The sequence below is a fragment of the Onychostoma macrolepis genome, chromosome 18, assembly GCF_012432095.1.
Source record: "Onychostoma macrolepis isolate SWU-2019 chromosome 18, ASM1243209v1, whole genome shotgun sequence".
In the NCBI taxonomy this organism is placed as follows: Eukaryota; Metazoa; Chordata; class Actinopteri; order Cypriniformes; family Cyprinidae; genus Onychostoma; species Onychostoma macrolepis.
Window position 1 is genome coordinate 24056829 of NC_081172.1, and position 17793 is coordinate 24074621.

The following is a 17793-nucleotide window of genomic DNA, read 5'->3' on the forward strand; positions in this document are numbered from 1 at the left end:
TTCTTTTGTGCAGGTGTCTTATGTAGCATAATTTCACACATCTAAAGTCCGACTATTTTTGCCTTAGATCTTGAAATCATGTTTTTTTTTTTTTTTTCTAGTTATATAAGGTTAAAATACATATTTTGCCTGTAATTTAACTAAGGTCTACTAAAACGTGATTCCATTTTTTTTTTATCATACCGCGATATAATATCGATATCGTCTGGACAGTGGAAAATATTGTGATATGAATTTTAGCTCATATCGCCCACCCCTAGCTTGATGTGTACACAAATGGCTTTGCAATAACAAACAGTGATCTTAAAATAGCGCTGCATGTCTGACATACATAATTTTAACTGACAGTCATAAGCACACACATATGCTGTATGATAGTAACTGCAAAAGTCAGCATACATTTGTGTCATTATTACTTAACAAAAAGAAAAGTCTGTTATAAAGCTATGTACCCCTTAAGGAAAATGAAATCATCCAACTCCACCCTTTAAAAGAGACACAATACACAGACACACACAAACACATGCTTTAACAAATCATGCAGCTAATTAGAGACTTTGCTTTCGTTGACAACCTATTATTTTACTGTCTGCCTGTCTGTGCACTGCTAATCAACTCAACTCAAGCTTTTCAAGGTTTCTGGAAAGTTCAACAGCAGACTACACATTAGCTGCTATTCTAAATATATAGCTACCGAGCAACAGACCTGCAGAGAAGATGAGAGGACAACAAAAGGAGAGAGAGAAATAAAGAAAGAACATGTATCCCATTTAGGCTTTTTGGACATAAACTGCTGTTATAAAGTCAAATGATAACATCTGTTTTATTATGCAGTGTGAGGAAAGACATTTATAGCTCTGGTCTCAAGCACTTCAAGCACTTCTTCCCTCATGCTGAGCATTTCATGACACTCTGAGTCAATTCAAAAGCAATTTCCTGTCTACTCTCAAGTCCTAATGCACCCAAATATACCCGATGATGTGAATAGAGCATTATAAATTTGAAATCCTTCGTGCTTGAGTGATTCTTGGAGCATTGATCAATTTAGATCACTTAAATGTTAAATAAAGAGAAAGCAGAGCACTCTAAGCACATAACAGTTTTTTCATCAAACAAAGTTGTTGCTATCTGGGGAGAAAGAGGCAGTACTCAACTTTGTAAAGAGCTTAAGTACTCTCTATAGGAGGAAAAAAAGAGATCTTGTTTTTTGATGAGATATTTCAACAGAGAAAAGGATATAAAACCTGCACACACACTACATGACAGTTACTTACACATTAAGGGGCTGCCAGGCCGGCCATTGGGCCTTCATCTTTATGACGGTCAAGACCTCATCACCCTGTGTGATAAAACACAGAAAAGTAAATAAATATAGTATAGCTCTGATTTACTACAGTGCCAAGGACTCTCCTTAGCCTCGGTAAAATCATTATATATATATATATATATATATATATATATATATATATTTTTAGATCCCTACCACATACCTAAAATTAACAACTACCTTTCTAACTATTTATCATCAGCAAATTAGGAGTTTATTGAGGCAAAAGTTGTAGTTAGTTACAGTAATAGTGAGAATTTGACCTGTGTGACCCATTTTTCTGCCAATAAAAAAATTACATGATAATGTTTTTATCTTAACAAAATTATTATTTAAACAAGAAACATTCTCTGAAAACAAGTCTTGCTTTTTAACTTGATAAATTTTGCTCTTTAAGCAAATGTATCTTGCTTTTTTACAAAAATAAATAAATAAAATGAAATAATAACAACAACAGCAACAACAACAACAACATTTTTTTCTAACATTTCTCTCTTTCTCTTAACACATCCCTCCATTTGTCTTGACAGGAAATTATAAATTAAGCTTCCCTTTCTTCCTGCTGATGGAGTGATCGCATCAGAGTCTCATAAAAGCTGTATAAATATTTCATCAATGGCTTGCGGCACACAGGCCAGCAGTGTGTGTGTGTGTGCACAGCTCTGTCCCACTCGAGACATATCAGGAGTTCATGGGAAGGGCATAACTAAAGACTGTCAAGGGAATCAGGTTTACTGCTGGGGTTAAAGGGCATCATTCTTTATAATGCAGCAGCATGACACTTTGAGCCTAACATGCAGTATTGTTCCAGCTGTCTTGCACACCAGTTCTTGTCAATTCAAAAGCAGAACACAATCCTACATTAGATTTGCTAGAAGATCACTTAGGAGACTTAAAGTGTGAGGAAGGATTAGGTTTTCCTTGGTTCAGTAACACTTTAATATAGGGACCAATTCTCAGTATTAACTAGTTGCTTATCAGCATGCCTAGTATTGACATATTGGCTGTTTATTATAGGTTTTTTTTTTGTTTGTTTGTTTGTTTCATTTGCTAACAAGTATTTACCAACACTTAAAGTACTTTTTTCTAAACTCTTAACACAGCAACACACCTACATCACACAATTAGCCAATTAGTTAATTTTCTGGCCAAAACCACATTTTGTTAAATAAATAAAAACTCTACATTTCAAAATGCTGAATACCTTTTCCACATATAATAACTCATTAATAAGTAATTCGGTCAAAACATTGTCACTGGTTTTCTATCCAGTGGGAACATACAGTCAGTCATAGCACATAGACTGTCAAAATTATAACAATTAATGGCATTACACAAAGTGCATTACTTGTCAGGCCTAAGTTCTACCTGCATATAATAGACATTATAAAAATCCATAGTTGTTTTTTTTTTTTTTTGTAATTTAGCATTCAGTTTACCTTCATCTGAAAACCATTTTACATTTTTAACATTGTGTTTTTACATTGTGTTCATTCTTGGCAACATACTATCTAAAACTGAATGAGTCATTACTTTATAGAATGTACAATAGAAAAAATATGGTCCCCTATGCAGAAATTCAATTGGAACCTTGAACCTTCCAGTGGGTGAGTGTTGGAGTGTTGGGATGGTGCCACTATGGTAGCTGATGCCAGTGATCAACACAAATTCCAACATACATGGTGTTACTGTTACGCGTATCTGTGTGACACTTATATTCTGAGTCCATAGGTGGTGTTGTGGGGGATTCCCATTCTGCGAGAGTTGCGTGACGTCATCAAGGATTTCGGATAAATAGGCTGCGAGGCAACAATGGCTATCTCTCTCTGTTGCTCCACTTCCTATTGTTCTCGCATGCGTCTCTCTCGTCGCCTCTTTTAGGCTATTTTTGTTTTTCTTTACGCTTAGGTTTAACTTGTAAATTTGTGTTTTGATATTTGATATTCTTTCTTATTTATCAGTAGCGGGTAGTGTATTTATTTATTAGTTCACGTTTTGTTTATTTAGTAAGAGTTGAGCGAGGGAAGCAGGTGTCCGGAAGACTCACTCGGTTTTATTTTTATTTCGAGAGTCAGGTAAGAACTTTATTCCGAGAACAGGTGTAGTTAGGAGTCTGTTTGCTTAGCCGTGAGCTGATTATTCTTTCTTTGTTATTATCCACTAGATTATGTTTATAAATGTTCTTTGTGAATTGTTGAAGAGTTGAACTTTCTAAATGAATTAAATGGAGGCGTCTTGAAATTCTCATCAGGCGTTGTGATTCTTTAATATGTTCGGCCTGTATTCTTTATTTAATTGTTTGAATTAACGAGCCTTAACCCTTTCGCACGTGAGTTTAAAATATTCTGGCTGAGGCCCCGGCATGAGTTTTTTTAGGCGACCGTTATTTTAGAACTTATAGCCTTATTGTTTCCATGGCGACGCGACATGCTTGTCATGTGACACACCGCAGCCCTAATAGCGCTGTATGACACATGGATTGCTTTTATTTTGTTTTTCCTTTTTTTAATATTAATATTCACAAACATACTCGCTATATTATGAAATATCTGATATTCCGATTCTGAAATATGTGCAAGTAAATGTATTTGGTTGTTTAAACACTTTTATAATGACCGTGTTAGTTGATCTATACCGGGTGATGGGCGCCGCCATGTTTGTTCGCGCTGAATCCCAGCTGTGGGATTTACAACACGTAAATTCATCCTCTCCTTCCGGAACACGTTAAAGTAAGTCTCCAGTAAACTAGGAGAAGAGCAGAGTAAACTTTAAAGTTATCTACACAATCTGTATATGATATCAATAAAACATGTCGTCAGATTATATTTGTAAGGATCATTATTGCTGCGCACCAGCAGGAGACGGCTTAACTAGCTGCTTTAGAGACCCCCGAAGGGGAGGCGAGCATCTCAGCTCCGCAACGTTTCCAGGTGGAAGAGACTGAGATGTGTACTCGCTGGAAATCGCTGCGCCTTGGATCACCGTAAGTGGCAGGGTTAGCAGTCCGATCTCCTGAGGGCCCTGAGGAGGAACGGGCACCGTGCACTGTGGTGAACACCGCTCTTCCACAGACTTCTTAGCCTGAAGTACGACCCACAGGTCCGTCTTTGGCTTCGAAGGCCCCGGCCCAGAGTGTCCTTGGCCCCGACTTTGGGGAGCGCGAGTGGCTCTGTTTTTGCGCTTCCCTGTATGAGGAGCTAGTACGCGGCTGGGGCTGCTCCCGTCCAGCAGCTGCCTGAGCTGAAGAGTGGGGAGGCAGGAACCGCTGAAACGCCGCCACTTGTTTATGGGCCTCCTGGTACCTGTCGACAACGGTATCGACAGCTTTGCCGAACAGGCCAGAACGCGCAAGCGGGGCGTCCAGGAGGAAGACCCCGTCCTTCTCTCTGATGACGGACAGGGTCAACCACAGATGCCCTTCCGCTGCCACCAGGGCGGTCTCCTTGGTGATGCAGAGAACCAAATCAGCGGTTCGCCTGAGCTCATCTAGCTCTTTAAGCAGATCAGCCTGGTATGCCTGCAACACCGACATGGTGTGCAGACATGCACCAGCCTGACCTGCCGCCGCGTGCCCCTTGCCTACCAGCGTTGTACGCAATGGCTTGGAAGGCAAGGACGGAGCCTTTAGAGACGACGCAGAGTCGGGGGACAGATAGCTCACGAGCGTCTGTTCCACCCAAGGCATCGCTCTATAACCGCAATCGTTCAATCCCCCCACATTACCCCAGTAATCTGAAGAGGGGATGAAGATGTGGGCCAAAAAAGGTCTTGCCCACGATCTCGACACCTAGGCTCCGTGTTGGAGGTGATCGCATTGCTCGCAGAAAGCTTTCATCCAGTCTGCTTGTCTGCGGCTCAGCTTGCTCCTCGGCCGGCCAGTCGATTTTTAACTTGGCCACAGCACGAGTCATCACCTCCAACAGCTCCTCATACTGGGGCGACTGAGGGGGCGGAGCCTCGGCGCTCTCCGCCAAGTCCGTTCCCCGGGGAGAAGTAATCGCAGAGCGGGCTTCCGATCCCGGAGAACGGCCGCCCAATCTGAAGGGTGGGGAAGGATATAGGGGCTCGCCCGTCTCCATTCCCCCCAACAGATCCAATTGCGAACCCCACGAGCGTCTAGGCCGCTCCGCCGCAGCGGGACCAGCACTGCGGGAAACGCTGGTGAAGACTCCCCTCTCATTAAAGAGAGCCTTCCGGGAGTGAAGCACATGCATTGGAAGGAGATTGCAATGAGTTTATGGGACAGACAACACCAAATAAGACTCACAACAGATTGAATAGACAATACACACACAGAGCGCTTGCTGAATGACAAAAAGCTGACGCCGGTTTCACCGCATGTGCTTTTATACCAGCTGGTCATTACGTCACCCCGTCCGTGACGTCTCGCCCATCCATTGCATAGATTGCACACGATATTCAGAGCCGCTCACGCTCGAGGCATTCCCCTAGCGTTTTCGGACACGGCTCGAGTTCCTGAAGAGGAACTGATTATTAATTATGCAACACAAAGCCAGGAGGACAGATATGGGGGGATAATTATAAAACGTATATATGCATATTTGTGTATGTGTGTGTGTGTGTGTATGTGTATGTGTATGTGTATGTGTATGTGTAATGTTTTTGAAATGAGTCTTTCATGCTCACCAAGGCTGCACTTGATCACAAATTCAGTAACAACAAAAGTATTGTGAAACATTGCTATAATTTATTTTTAGCTGTAACTGTTTATTATTTTACTGTTTATTATGTTTTACAATGTATTTTATTCCTGTGATTGCAAACAGAAAGTTCAAAACATCAGCATTTATTTGAAATATAAATCTTTATAAAACTTTACAAATGTAAGTATTTACTGTCACTTTTGATCAATTAAATGACTCCTTTCTGAATAAAAGATAAATTAATGACCCCAAACTTTTGACATTCTTTCAGTTAAAATGATAACTGCCTCCTCCAAAAGCCCAATGCTCGTCTGCCTCTGTGTGCTGCATGAAACTGAGCACCAAGCTTTTGCGTGTTATGAAAAGCCATCTGTCTGTGGGCAAGCATCACACAACAGGCACTGGACATATCCATCCTAATCACTTGCACCAGTAGAAATGAAGAAAAGAGAAAGCAAGGCTCTAATTCATCATTCCTCCATAAAATTGTGTAGCTTGTATATTCTCTGCAGACCACACAGTGTTCTTGACAGCTCTGAAAGGTCCTTAGCAGCTCCTAAAGGTTCTTGGCAGCTGTAATAACAGCAGTCTGTTGCATAAAATCAGCTACATTAGCTTGAAGCTTTACCTCTTCTGTGTTGATTGTTATCAAAATGTAATATGCAAAGTCTATTAGAGATTATTTTCATTATTTATTAAAGTTGAAGTGACTTTTTGTAATTTAACTGTCAGTAGCTACTGTGCCTGTGCTACTGTCTTGCATTGGCCTGTTCTTTATATTTATGTTCTAAAAACAAATCTATCAACATATGTGTATCTTTATTGATGATGAGGGCACATTGTACATGGGTTTTACATGGACTGAAAAGATCACATGGGGAAGATAAATCATCATAGTAATGCAGCATAGTAGTCCTGTAGGCCTACACATACAATCTATGTTACTGCAGTTTATTTAATTCATACACTGTCTACATGCGAACATACTAAATAACCAATTTGGCACTGCTCCCAAACTAGTTAGTTCACGTAGCAACACAGAGACTTGCCAGTGTGTATTAGCACACTGTGTCTCGTTCACTAATAAATTTGTAAATTATTTGTATTCAAATGCACATTCAGACTTCTCATGAAAACTTTCCGCCTAATTCACAACACGTGTGTACGCACATGAATTTGTTCTTAACTTCATCCTAATGTTAGTGAATTTGGAATATTCTAAATAAGTGGCGCGTACACAAGTTTAGTAATTTGCATAAAACACACTTTCCGTACAATCTTTCATTTACAGGCTTTCTTCACTCTTGTCAAACATACTCCACACATCCTCATATGCCGCTCTCTACAGACGCATTCTCACCAGGTCATTGATCAATGCCAAGTGTGACATCCTCGAAACCAGTTCAAACACAATAAACACCTTTTATACAGACCCAGTTTGCAGACCTCATATTAGCCAGCAGTATACAGATATATCTGCACTATTATTCAGAAAAACCTGAAAACATTTGCAGATTTCAAACACAAATTTGTGTATATCCAGGCTTATTGAATGAGACCCAGTGTTCCACAGATTTTAAGCAGCATTGTAAGTAATCATTCAGGGTAAAGAAAAAATACAGAAAGCCATCAACTAGGTTTAGAGTGGAATCTGGCTCAGAAATGACTCTGCTTGCTGTGTCCAGAGGTTATTTTTTTCTAATTATCTTTCCTTTTTTGAAATGGAGAGCAGTCTTGCCTTCACCACAACTGAACACTACAATGCACTCTGAACTGCTAACCTCTTTTGAGAGTGTCTGCAGCCCCGGCCTGAGTCATTTAAAAATCCATTTGATTTAATTTAGGGAACACATGATTCATCTCTGCACAGCAGAGAAAGAGAGTCTCATTATTATGTTCACTCATGCTGGATGAAAAAAAATGGATTAGAAAAGCTCTTTTAAGGGCTGTAGGTGGACACAACCACAAAGGGATTTCAGGATGATTGCAGATAATGTGGAGTGTGGAGGTACTGAAAATGGAGATAATATTACATTTCCAGATCAAAATGGTAATACTTCTAAGTATCCTGAGATATCACATGAAGCGATTGGGCTCCTAAATGATGGTATATGAAGAGTACAGATATATTGGGGGAAAATAAATATAGCATACATATGCAGTGCTAGGAAAAATTCTTAGGCACATATTTTTCTTAGGCATTTACTTCAAAAAGTAAACAAACAAAGAAAAAAAGGAAAAAAAAAAAAAAGAAAAAGAAATATATATATATATACACACACATATTTTAAGACAGTTATTTTTATTGTTTATTTTACTGTGCCAGTAGGAAATTTAAATTTTGTAATAACCCAGTGATTTTTGCGCAAACAAGAAGTCCAATACAACAGCTGGTATGGTCCACACAGTGCTCTGATATCACCATCACTTCGTCAGTCTGAGATTATGTGAAGAGACAGAAGCAATTGAGATGCCCAAATCCATATAAGAACTATGACAATAGAGCTGCGCAATTAATCATTAAAAGATCGCGATCTCAGAGATCATGTGACCCTTCGACAGAGATGCACGTCTAGTCATTCGCTCTGCTCACTTTGTCAAATAGTATATAATCTTGTCAGTAAATTTTGAACCACTCTCTATTTAACCCATCATGAATACTTCAACAGTCAAAGACTGTCTCAAAAGAGAGAGAAAAATTCAAAGATTCCACCGTCTCCAGAGAGTTTTTTGTTCCTTGTTTTTGCATTTTTCTATGCCCTTCAACAGACATCAATACTTTTATTTATTCTGCTTTTCTTTTAAAAGGACTATGCATCTAGGTGGATTGGTATTTAGGATACATACTAATGTTTACATGCCACTGGCAGTATGGCATTGATTTTGTTTTTCTTCACTTAGACAGAATCTTGGCATTGCGAGCAATGCATGTTCTGAATATCATTGAGTGTGAATGGCCTAAATTCTCCTATTAAGCATACCCGGATATTAGAATATTTGCACCGTAAATTGATTTCCTGTGCCCTGATACAAGAGTCTCATTTAAAACAATGCGATGTGGCACTTTTTCAAAACAAGTATTACAAACTGGCATCCTTCTCTTGTGCTCCTAATAAAACTAAGGGGGTGCTTATCTTAGTTGATAGAAAGTTACATTTAACTATTGAACATACCGGGAATGATGATGAAGGTAGATGTGTTTTTATACGCTGTAAAATACATAATGACAGGTTAGCACTGGTCTCCATTTACTGGCCGAACGAGGCAGACAGTGCATTTTCACAAATATTTCCAATATATTACTTGAGCAGATGGATTGTCCTTTAGTGATGGGTGGTGATTTTAATGGTGTTTTAAATTCTGCACTGGATAAATCTCACCCTGATATTACAGCTAATCCATCCTCTAAGTTATCGAACAAATTTATCACTGAACTTAATTGTAATCGATCTTTGGAGAATCCAGAATACTACATCTAAGGACTTCTTTTTTTTTTTTTTTTCTAAAAGGGTGGAACGTCTGATGGGTGTCACATGCTTGACCCAGTTTCCTTAGTTCTCCTCATTATTTAATTAGCTCCACACCTGTTTCTGTTTCCCTTGATTACTTTGAGTATTTAAAGCCTGTGTTCTACCCTGTTTCTTTGTCTGCTATTATATTTGTTCTAAGTGTTTTGCTACTCCTCGCTCCTGGATTGTCTCTGTTTGGAATTTATTAAAAAGACTCTGTTTTGATTTACTCTGCTTCATCGTGTGTTTATTAGCAACACAACACAACGTAACAATGGGAGGACCTTTCAAATTTTGTAACAACACACCCTTATGGCACAACTTAAATTTTTTATGTTGAAATTGGCCATTTGTCCAGCCCTCTTGGTCTACATTGGACATAAACACATGCAGTGACTTATATGATAACCAGGGACTCTGCTCACTTCAAGAACTAAATTTTGTTTACCAGCATCATATTTTGTCTTTTTTTTCAGTTACGTTCTGCTCTCAAGGCCTATGGAGATTCCTGGGCATCCCCTATTTCCTCTCATCCTATATGGGATTGGATCGCACCACCCTCTGGTCGGCCATTTGTTTCTTTAATACACAGTAAATTTAATGATCACACTGCAAAGTCTCTTTCTATTAAATCTATCTGGAATCATGAATTAACAGATTTTGATTTATAGGTCGACTGGGAGAGGGTGTGGTCTAATCTAATCTAATCTTAACTTCTAAAAACTTGTTTTATCCATTTCAAAGTCATCCACTGAGCATACATAACTCCTTAAAAGAGGTTTAAAATGAAACTGCAATCGACCTATAACTGTCATATCTGTAACACTGTATCAGCAGTACTTTTCTTCACATGTTTTGGAAATGTCCAATTGTTGTCAATATATGGACATGAATTCTGTTTTGTCATTTTTACTACAAATTGAAATTGTTGATGTTGTGTCTGTTGTTCCCCCCTCCCTGTTGTTTGTTTGAGTGGATGTTGTTTTGTTGATTTGAATGACAACTTAAAAATGCTTGTAACATCCTACCTCCAAAGAAGAAAAAAGTCTTCAAGAATTATGCCATAAATGGTTTATCAATTAACCTCCATTTGCTAAGTCAGCCTTTGCAAGTCGCCTTTATTTTTATAGCACTACAGCAAGATTTAAGCAGCAAGAAATGACGACTATGGTGCAAAGAGAATAATTTCTGCTGCAGCACAGCTCCTAGAGAAATGGTAAACAGTCGTTGTTCAGTTGAAGTCATCTGAATCAGAAAACCTAAGCTGCTGACAGGCTACCTATCAGCCAATGACTTTGCAGGCAGCATTTGTTCATGTAGGTAACTCATGAAACTGATATCGGACATGCTTCTGAGGCAGCTTGACGGTTCAATGATCTACAACTAGATAGAATAACTCCAGAGACCATCTTATTTCGCTCAACCATCACAGGATAAAACACATGGTGTTTGGTAAAGAGTTTTTGGCTCAAGATCTGCATTTAAAGTCACACCAGAGGTGTTCAGCTTGTATTAGGACTTGGCTTTCTGCAGACCAGTCAAGTTCTTCCACACTAACTAAATCAATAATTTCTTTAATTCCTTGCCTTATATACACAGAGGCATTGCCATGTTAGAATAGAAAAGGGTCCTGTCCAAACTGTTGCTTTAAAATTAGAAGCACCCAGTTCCCTAGAATGTCATTATATGCTTAAACATTAAGATTTGTACTCATGGAAATTACTAAAGTAGTCAAGCCTGTTCATTAGAAGGGGGTGACCCAATACTTTTGGCAATATAGTGTGTCACAGCACTCAAGGTCCTTCAGTACTATCACCAGCTTCACCTTATATGACCATTGTCATGTAGTTTGTAGAGTAATCCCTATGAGTTGTAGCTTAGAGTCAATTGTCCCGTGCAGTGATGAAGTGTCCAGTAAGTGAAATAATAAAAAAAGAAACAGTTAACCCCCTGGGGTTGAAAGGGCTGTCACGTTTTTCTTTATGACCGCGAAAAGAACTAAAAATACTCTGTCAGTTTTAATCGTACAGATAAGAATAAGGTATCGTTTGAAACTGCAAAGGGTCTACTTTTATTTCTGTATAGTCATAATAACAACGAAACAATGTGCGTTTCTAAAATGAAGAAAATAAACAGGGTGCGTTCTCTGCCGGCTCTGTCTCCTCTTTTCACAGACACGTAAATGAAATAACATGAATCTCCGCAAATATTCGCATCAAAGATATGATAGATATATTACTATGTATAGTATAGAAAGCTTGAAATGTCTACTTTTAAATGAAGTAATTCACGTCCAAAACAAATATTCTGTGATAAAGTAATCTGAATGAAACCAACGCGATGTCCAGTTTTCCCGTCTCAACTCATTATATCTAATTCGGTCACGCCCACGCGCCGATTGAGCTTTTCAAATTCTAAACATCCACGTGAGGCGCACGCGAATGTAAACGCTCACATCGCCTCCGCGTAAACAAACAAGCTCATCCCGGTTAACATTCATTTTTGTTTCTGGAAGAAATAGGCGCTGAGAGAAATAACCCAGCATTTACCTCACCATGTGCAGCTGGAGCCTAAGATTATTTGCATCTGTTGTTATTGTGACATTACTTGTACACATTTTACTAGTTAGACTTCCCCCAAACTATAATTCCTGACTACATGACACATTTTAAAATGTATAATTTAGTGCTGTCAATCGATTAAAGAAATTAACTAATTAATCGCACGTTTTTCTGAAAATTTAATCCCACCTAACATTAACGTTTTTAAATATACTTTTATATTGCAATAATTTCACATTCAATCTTCAAATGAATGTACAAACAACATAAAGACAGTATATTTTTTATATTTGTTTAATGGCATCTTTTTTTAATGACTTTTAATGACAGTATCACTGACACCTACTGATTTCTCTATAAAACTGCTCTTAGGACTGTAGACTATATACTATAGCTATATATAGACTATGATAGCCATTCGACATTACAGTATAATTGAGAGCTATCAATTTTAACATTTATTAGACTTTAAAAAAATAACTTCTAATTTAAGTGAACTTAAAACAATCTTCACATAAACCCATTATAATAAATGTCATATTTACCTGTGTCCTTCAGCAGAAATATACAGAAATTGAAATTAGTTATCAAACACTAAATTCTAAATTAAATACAGATGAATCCTTAAAGCTATATAAAAGTTATTGATTTCCTCTTTTTTTTCTTTTGTCCTGTAATGAACAGACATCACAGCAGCTGGTTTATTAGGTTGTTTTGGCTGCTATTTCATCAAGAGCCGTCGCTGCTGAACATAGCGCGGATCTGACACGCATCATATTTTCTCTCAACTCTCTTCACCTTTTCTGACCCACTTCAGGTCTTAAAGTCTCTATTAATGAGCTGACGAGTTGAATCGGGTGTGTTAGATGAGGGAGACAGTGCTGGGCTGCTCCAGGACACTTTTGAAAACCATTTTAGAGACATGTTCATAAATGTGACTCATATAAAATATATTACATGCATGCACAGTTTTAAGGCAGCTTTAATCGCCTTTTTGGTAACTTCATGACTTAACTGACCGCGACATTGCATGCACGTAGTTTATTTCCCGCTTTGATATGAAGGAATACAGGCTATGGCCAGCGCCTTTGTGCGTGCAATGGAAGAGCGCGAGCCCAGTACCGTTTCCGCTCTCGTTTGACTCGCGCCTGGCGCTGAAGTGAAGTGGAGCGCGCGTCTGTAACGTCTCCCGTTTGATGTGGTCGTAAAGACGTTCTGCGACTGAACAAAATCACTTCTTGTCAAGAGAAAAAGTGACAGAAGCAGCAGTTTTGAGTGGGGTGGCCAACCGTAGCCCCGCCCCTGCGTTAATTGCGTTAAATATTTTTAACGCGTTAAACTGAAAAAAATTAATCGCCTGCGTTAACGCGCTAATTTTGACACCACTAGTATAATTTCATTGTCTAAATGTCTCACAATGCCAAGATCTTTGTTTAATGTTTTATAACACATAAAACCACAAGATATAAAAGTAATGTTAGTGTGAGTGTTAACACTATGAATGAATGTTTGCACAAAGGTGTGTTACTGTTTAATTCTCATTCAGATCAGTATCAGTACAAATGATGCTGTTCTTCTGAACTTTCTATTCATCAAAAAAAAAACCCTGAAATAAATTGTATCAGCTCTTTTCAACATAATAATGATAACAATAATAATAATAATAATAATAAATGTTTTTTTTTTTTTTGAGCAGCAAATCAGACTCTTAGAATGATTTCTGAAAGATCATGTGACTGGAGTAATGATGCTAAAAAGTCAGCTTTGTTTGATCCTAGTAAACTGTTTAACTGCACTTGCAAGTGAATCTCAAGTTATTTTGTGTGATAGCTAAATATATTCTTAATAAACTACAAATAAAAAATAGATACATTTATTTTGTTCTCAGTTACTTTCTTGTAACTCTTCCCTCTCAGTCACATACCTGAATGAATGGCTCATTATGCAGCTCATTATGCGGGCCTTTGTCTTCTCAGGTGTGAATCACAGCATTAATGATAGCTCACGCCCTCTCGCATAGACCTTTCTACTCAAAAAGTGTCTTAGAAAATTTAAATCAATATATTGTTTTCTGTGAGCGAGTAAACAATATGATTTTCATATAATTTTGAAGAAAAAACTCTAGGCTAAAAGATCCAGTTCTCAAAAGTCTTGTGAACAAATGTTCTGTAAGTGTTTTATGGCCTTATTTCAGTGACATAAAAATTTTAGTTTTTCACTAACCACACATGAACTTTGATTTCTCAAAAACACAATCATGTACATAAATGCTGCTAACATATTAGCTAACATATTATTATAGCCCAGTTTGTGCTGTTTACAGTGTTATTAGACTTTAGCCATTTATATGTTTATAAGCAACTGAAAAAAGCACAAATGTCAGGGCATGTCAAAACTTCTCCAGGCCCCCAAAACACACTCAGACCCCAGAAGAATCCAAACCGCCAAACGATGAAGTGAGGCCTTGATACCGCTATCCTCTGAATACTGAACCCACAGGGTCCAAGCACAACAGCAGCATAGAATCCACAAAGTTGATGAATTGAAGATGGTGCATATATATATAAAAAAGTCATTCTACAAACAAAACATATAAACTAGCATTAGCATGCCATTTATAAACCAAACAGTAACTGTAAAACATGAAAGACAAGAGCTTGTCCATGAGCAAACCCAATTTAACATAGCTCAGACAAAAAAGCGCCACTTACTTGATTGAGCTTAAAACCACAGTTTCTCAATCTGAGACTCTGTGTATCTTGGGTGAACCATGAGAGACAAACCATCCCTGCATCCCAATGTGCATACTATCCACTCTATCTGCCTTAAATATACTGAACAAAATTATAAACGCAACACTTTTGTGTTTGCCCCCATTTTTCATGAGCTGAACTCAAAGATCTAAGACATTTTCTATGTACACAAAAGGCCTATTTCTCTCAAATATTGTTCACAAATCTGTCTAAATCTGTGTTAGTGAGCACTTCTCCTTTGCCGAGATACTCCATCCACCTCACAGGTGTGGCATATCAAGATGCTGATTAGACAGCATGATTAATGCACAGACGTGCCTTAGGCTGGCCACAATAAAAGGCCACTCTAAAATGTGCAGTTTTATCACACAGCACAATGCCACAGATGTTGCAAGTTTTGAGGGAGCGTGCGATTGGCATGCTGACTGCAGCAATGTCTACCAGAGCTGTTGCCCGTGAATTGAATGTTCATTTCTCTACCATAAGCCGTCTCCAAAGGCATTTCAGAGAATTTGGCAGTACATCCAACCGGCCTCACAACCGCAGACCACGTGTAACCACACCAGCCCAGGACCTCCACATCCAGCATCTTCATCTCCAAGTTCGTCTGAGACCAACCACCCAGACAGCTGCAACAATCGGTTTGCACAACCAAAGAATTTCTGCACAAACTGTCAGAAACCGTCTCAGGGAAGCTCATCTGCATGCTCGTCGTCCTCATTGGGGTCGTAACCGACTTGAGTGGGCAAATGCTCACATTCGATGGCGTCTGTCACTTTGGAGAAGTGTTCTCTTCACAGATGAATGCCGGTTTTCACTGTACAGGGCAGATGGCAGACAGCGTGTATGGCGTCATGTGGGTGAGCGGTTTGCTGATGTCAACGTTGTGGATCGAGTGGCCCATGGTGATGGTGGGGTTATGGTATGGGCAGGCATATGTTATGGACAACGAACACAGGTGCATTTTATTGATGGCATTTTGAATGCACAGAGATACCATGACGAGATCCTGAGGCCCATTGTTGTGCCATTCATCCACGACCATCACCTCATGTTGCAGCATGATAATGCACGGCCCCATGTTGCTAGGATCTGTACACAATTCCTGGAAGCTGAAAACATCCCAGTTCTTGCATGGCCAGCACAGTCACCGGACATGTCACCCATTGAGTATGTTTGGGATGCTCTGGATCGGCGTATACGGCAGTTCCAGTTCCTGCCAATATCCAGCAACTTCACACAGCCATTGAAGAGGAGTGGACCAACATTCCACAGGCCACAATCAACAACCTGATCAACTCTATGCGAAGGAGATGTATTGCACTGCGTGAGGTAAATGGTGGTCACACCAGATACTGACTGGTTTTCGTACCCCCCAATACAGTAAAACTGCACATTTTAGAGTGGCCTTTTATTGTGGCCAGCCTAAGGCACACCTGTGCAATAATCATGCTGTCTAATCAGTATCTTGATATGCCACACCTGTGAGGTGGATGGAGTATCTCAGCAAAGGAGAAGTGCTGACTAACACAGATTTAGACAGATTTGTGAACAATATTTGAGAGAAATAGGCCTTTTGTGTACAAAGAAAAAGTCTTAGATCTTTGAGTTCAGCTCATGAAAAATGGGGGCAAAAACAAAAGTGTTGCGTTTATAATATTGTTCAGTGTAGTATTGAAACTTACTAGCCTGGTAATACCAAAGTCTGCTACTTCGCTTTGCTTCGTAGACAGAGTCTGGAAGGGCATAATTGACAAGCGTTTACTTTCTCGTGGGTGGGCGCTTGTCTGAAGTTTAAGATCATTGGTGTACCCGTAAGCCAATCACATAACGGTTGGTTATGACGTATGTTATTCGCCGGCTCAGCCGCCTCGAACTTCCGCTGTAAACACAGGTATGCAGCGAAAACTAAACCATCGAGTGAAATACCAGAATGAAGATGGCTGTGAACGACTTTTGCAGATTATGTGAAGCAAATCTACGCATCCACAATTATCGCCTTGCAGAACTTTGGCCTCCCAGTTTCTCGTTGACGATCGGTAACAGTTGATAAATTAAACTTTTCCCAAAACCTGTCGGGAGTAGGGCCACAACATCAGCTCCATTCAAAATGTGAACCAAACATTCTTCTTGCTTGGGCTTCAGTTGGCAAATGCCCGGGAATATTCTCCACAACAGAGCGAATAGCATCCCGTGTCTCCATGTCCGCTGTTGTTTTAGATTCCCTCACCTAAATTACTATCTTAAATTCGGCGCTTAGCGTCTACGTCACTGCTCTCAGCCCGCCCTTTGTTCGTTGGTTGGCCCAGCTGCTGCGGAGCCAGAGATAAACTGGGAGATGGTCTGCTATATCAGACTGAGTACAGAAGCGAAATGAAATTAAGCGGAAGTACGAAGTCTGACGTAGTCAGGCTAGAAACGTACTATTAACACATAGAATTTAGGATGGATAGTATGCACATTGGGACGCAGGCCATGCTTCCCTTCACCAAACCATACTAACTTCTTCTCCCCGCTTACCTGGCTAAATACTGAGGAGCAGGCTACCTAGCTCCCCTAGAGCATGGGAGTAGTATGACATACAAAAACAACGAAAACAACAGAAAACCAAACTCTGGGTGGTTACAACGTTGCTCAATAGCTAATTACCCACCTCCATCCCCGACGACTCCTCTTGTCAGTCAGGATTCAGCCTTTTCATTCTTCTTGAATCAGACTAATTTCAAAATGTTAAATTAAATTATTGAACCTAATGATATCTGCAATACATTTATGTTGGTTCTGTTCTGTTACACTGGGGAGTTATTGCTGCTCTCCCTGCTCTTATCCATGCTAGACTGCATGGATGCGAAGGGAGTTCTTGCCCAGAACAGAACCATACCGCTAATCCAAATTGTATGCTAATTGTCAGTCATCTTTGATGATAGTGGTCCTGACAGAATTACGTTTGTTATATTTGTCTATAAGATTACAATCGTA

At 39.3% G+C, this 17793-nt stretch overlaps 1 protein-coding gene across 1 annotated transcript in view; it reads right to left on the minus strand.

Moving 5' to 3' along the window:
- spon1a (spondin 1a) overlaps positions 1–17793 on the minus strand; it is a 176000-nt gene that overhangs the window by 27689 nt on the left and 130518 nt on the right. The window contains exon 7 of the mRNA XM_058752280.1: positions 1275–1339. Coding sequence (XP_058608263.1) covers positions 1275–1339 — 65 coding nt within the window. The remainder of the gene's footprint in view (positions 1–1274; positions 1340–17793) is intronic.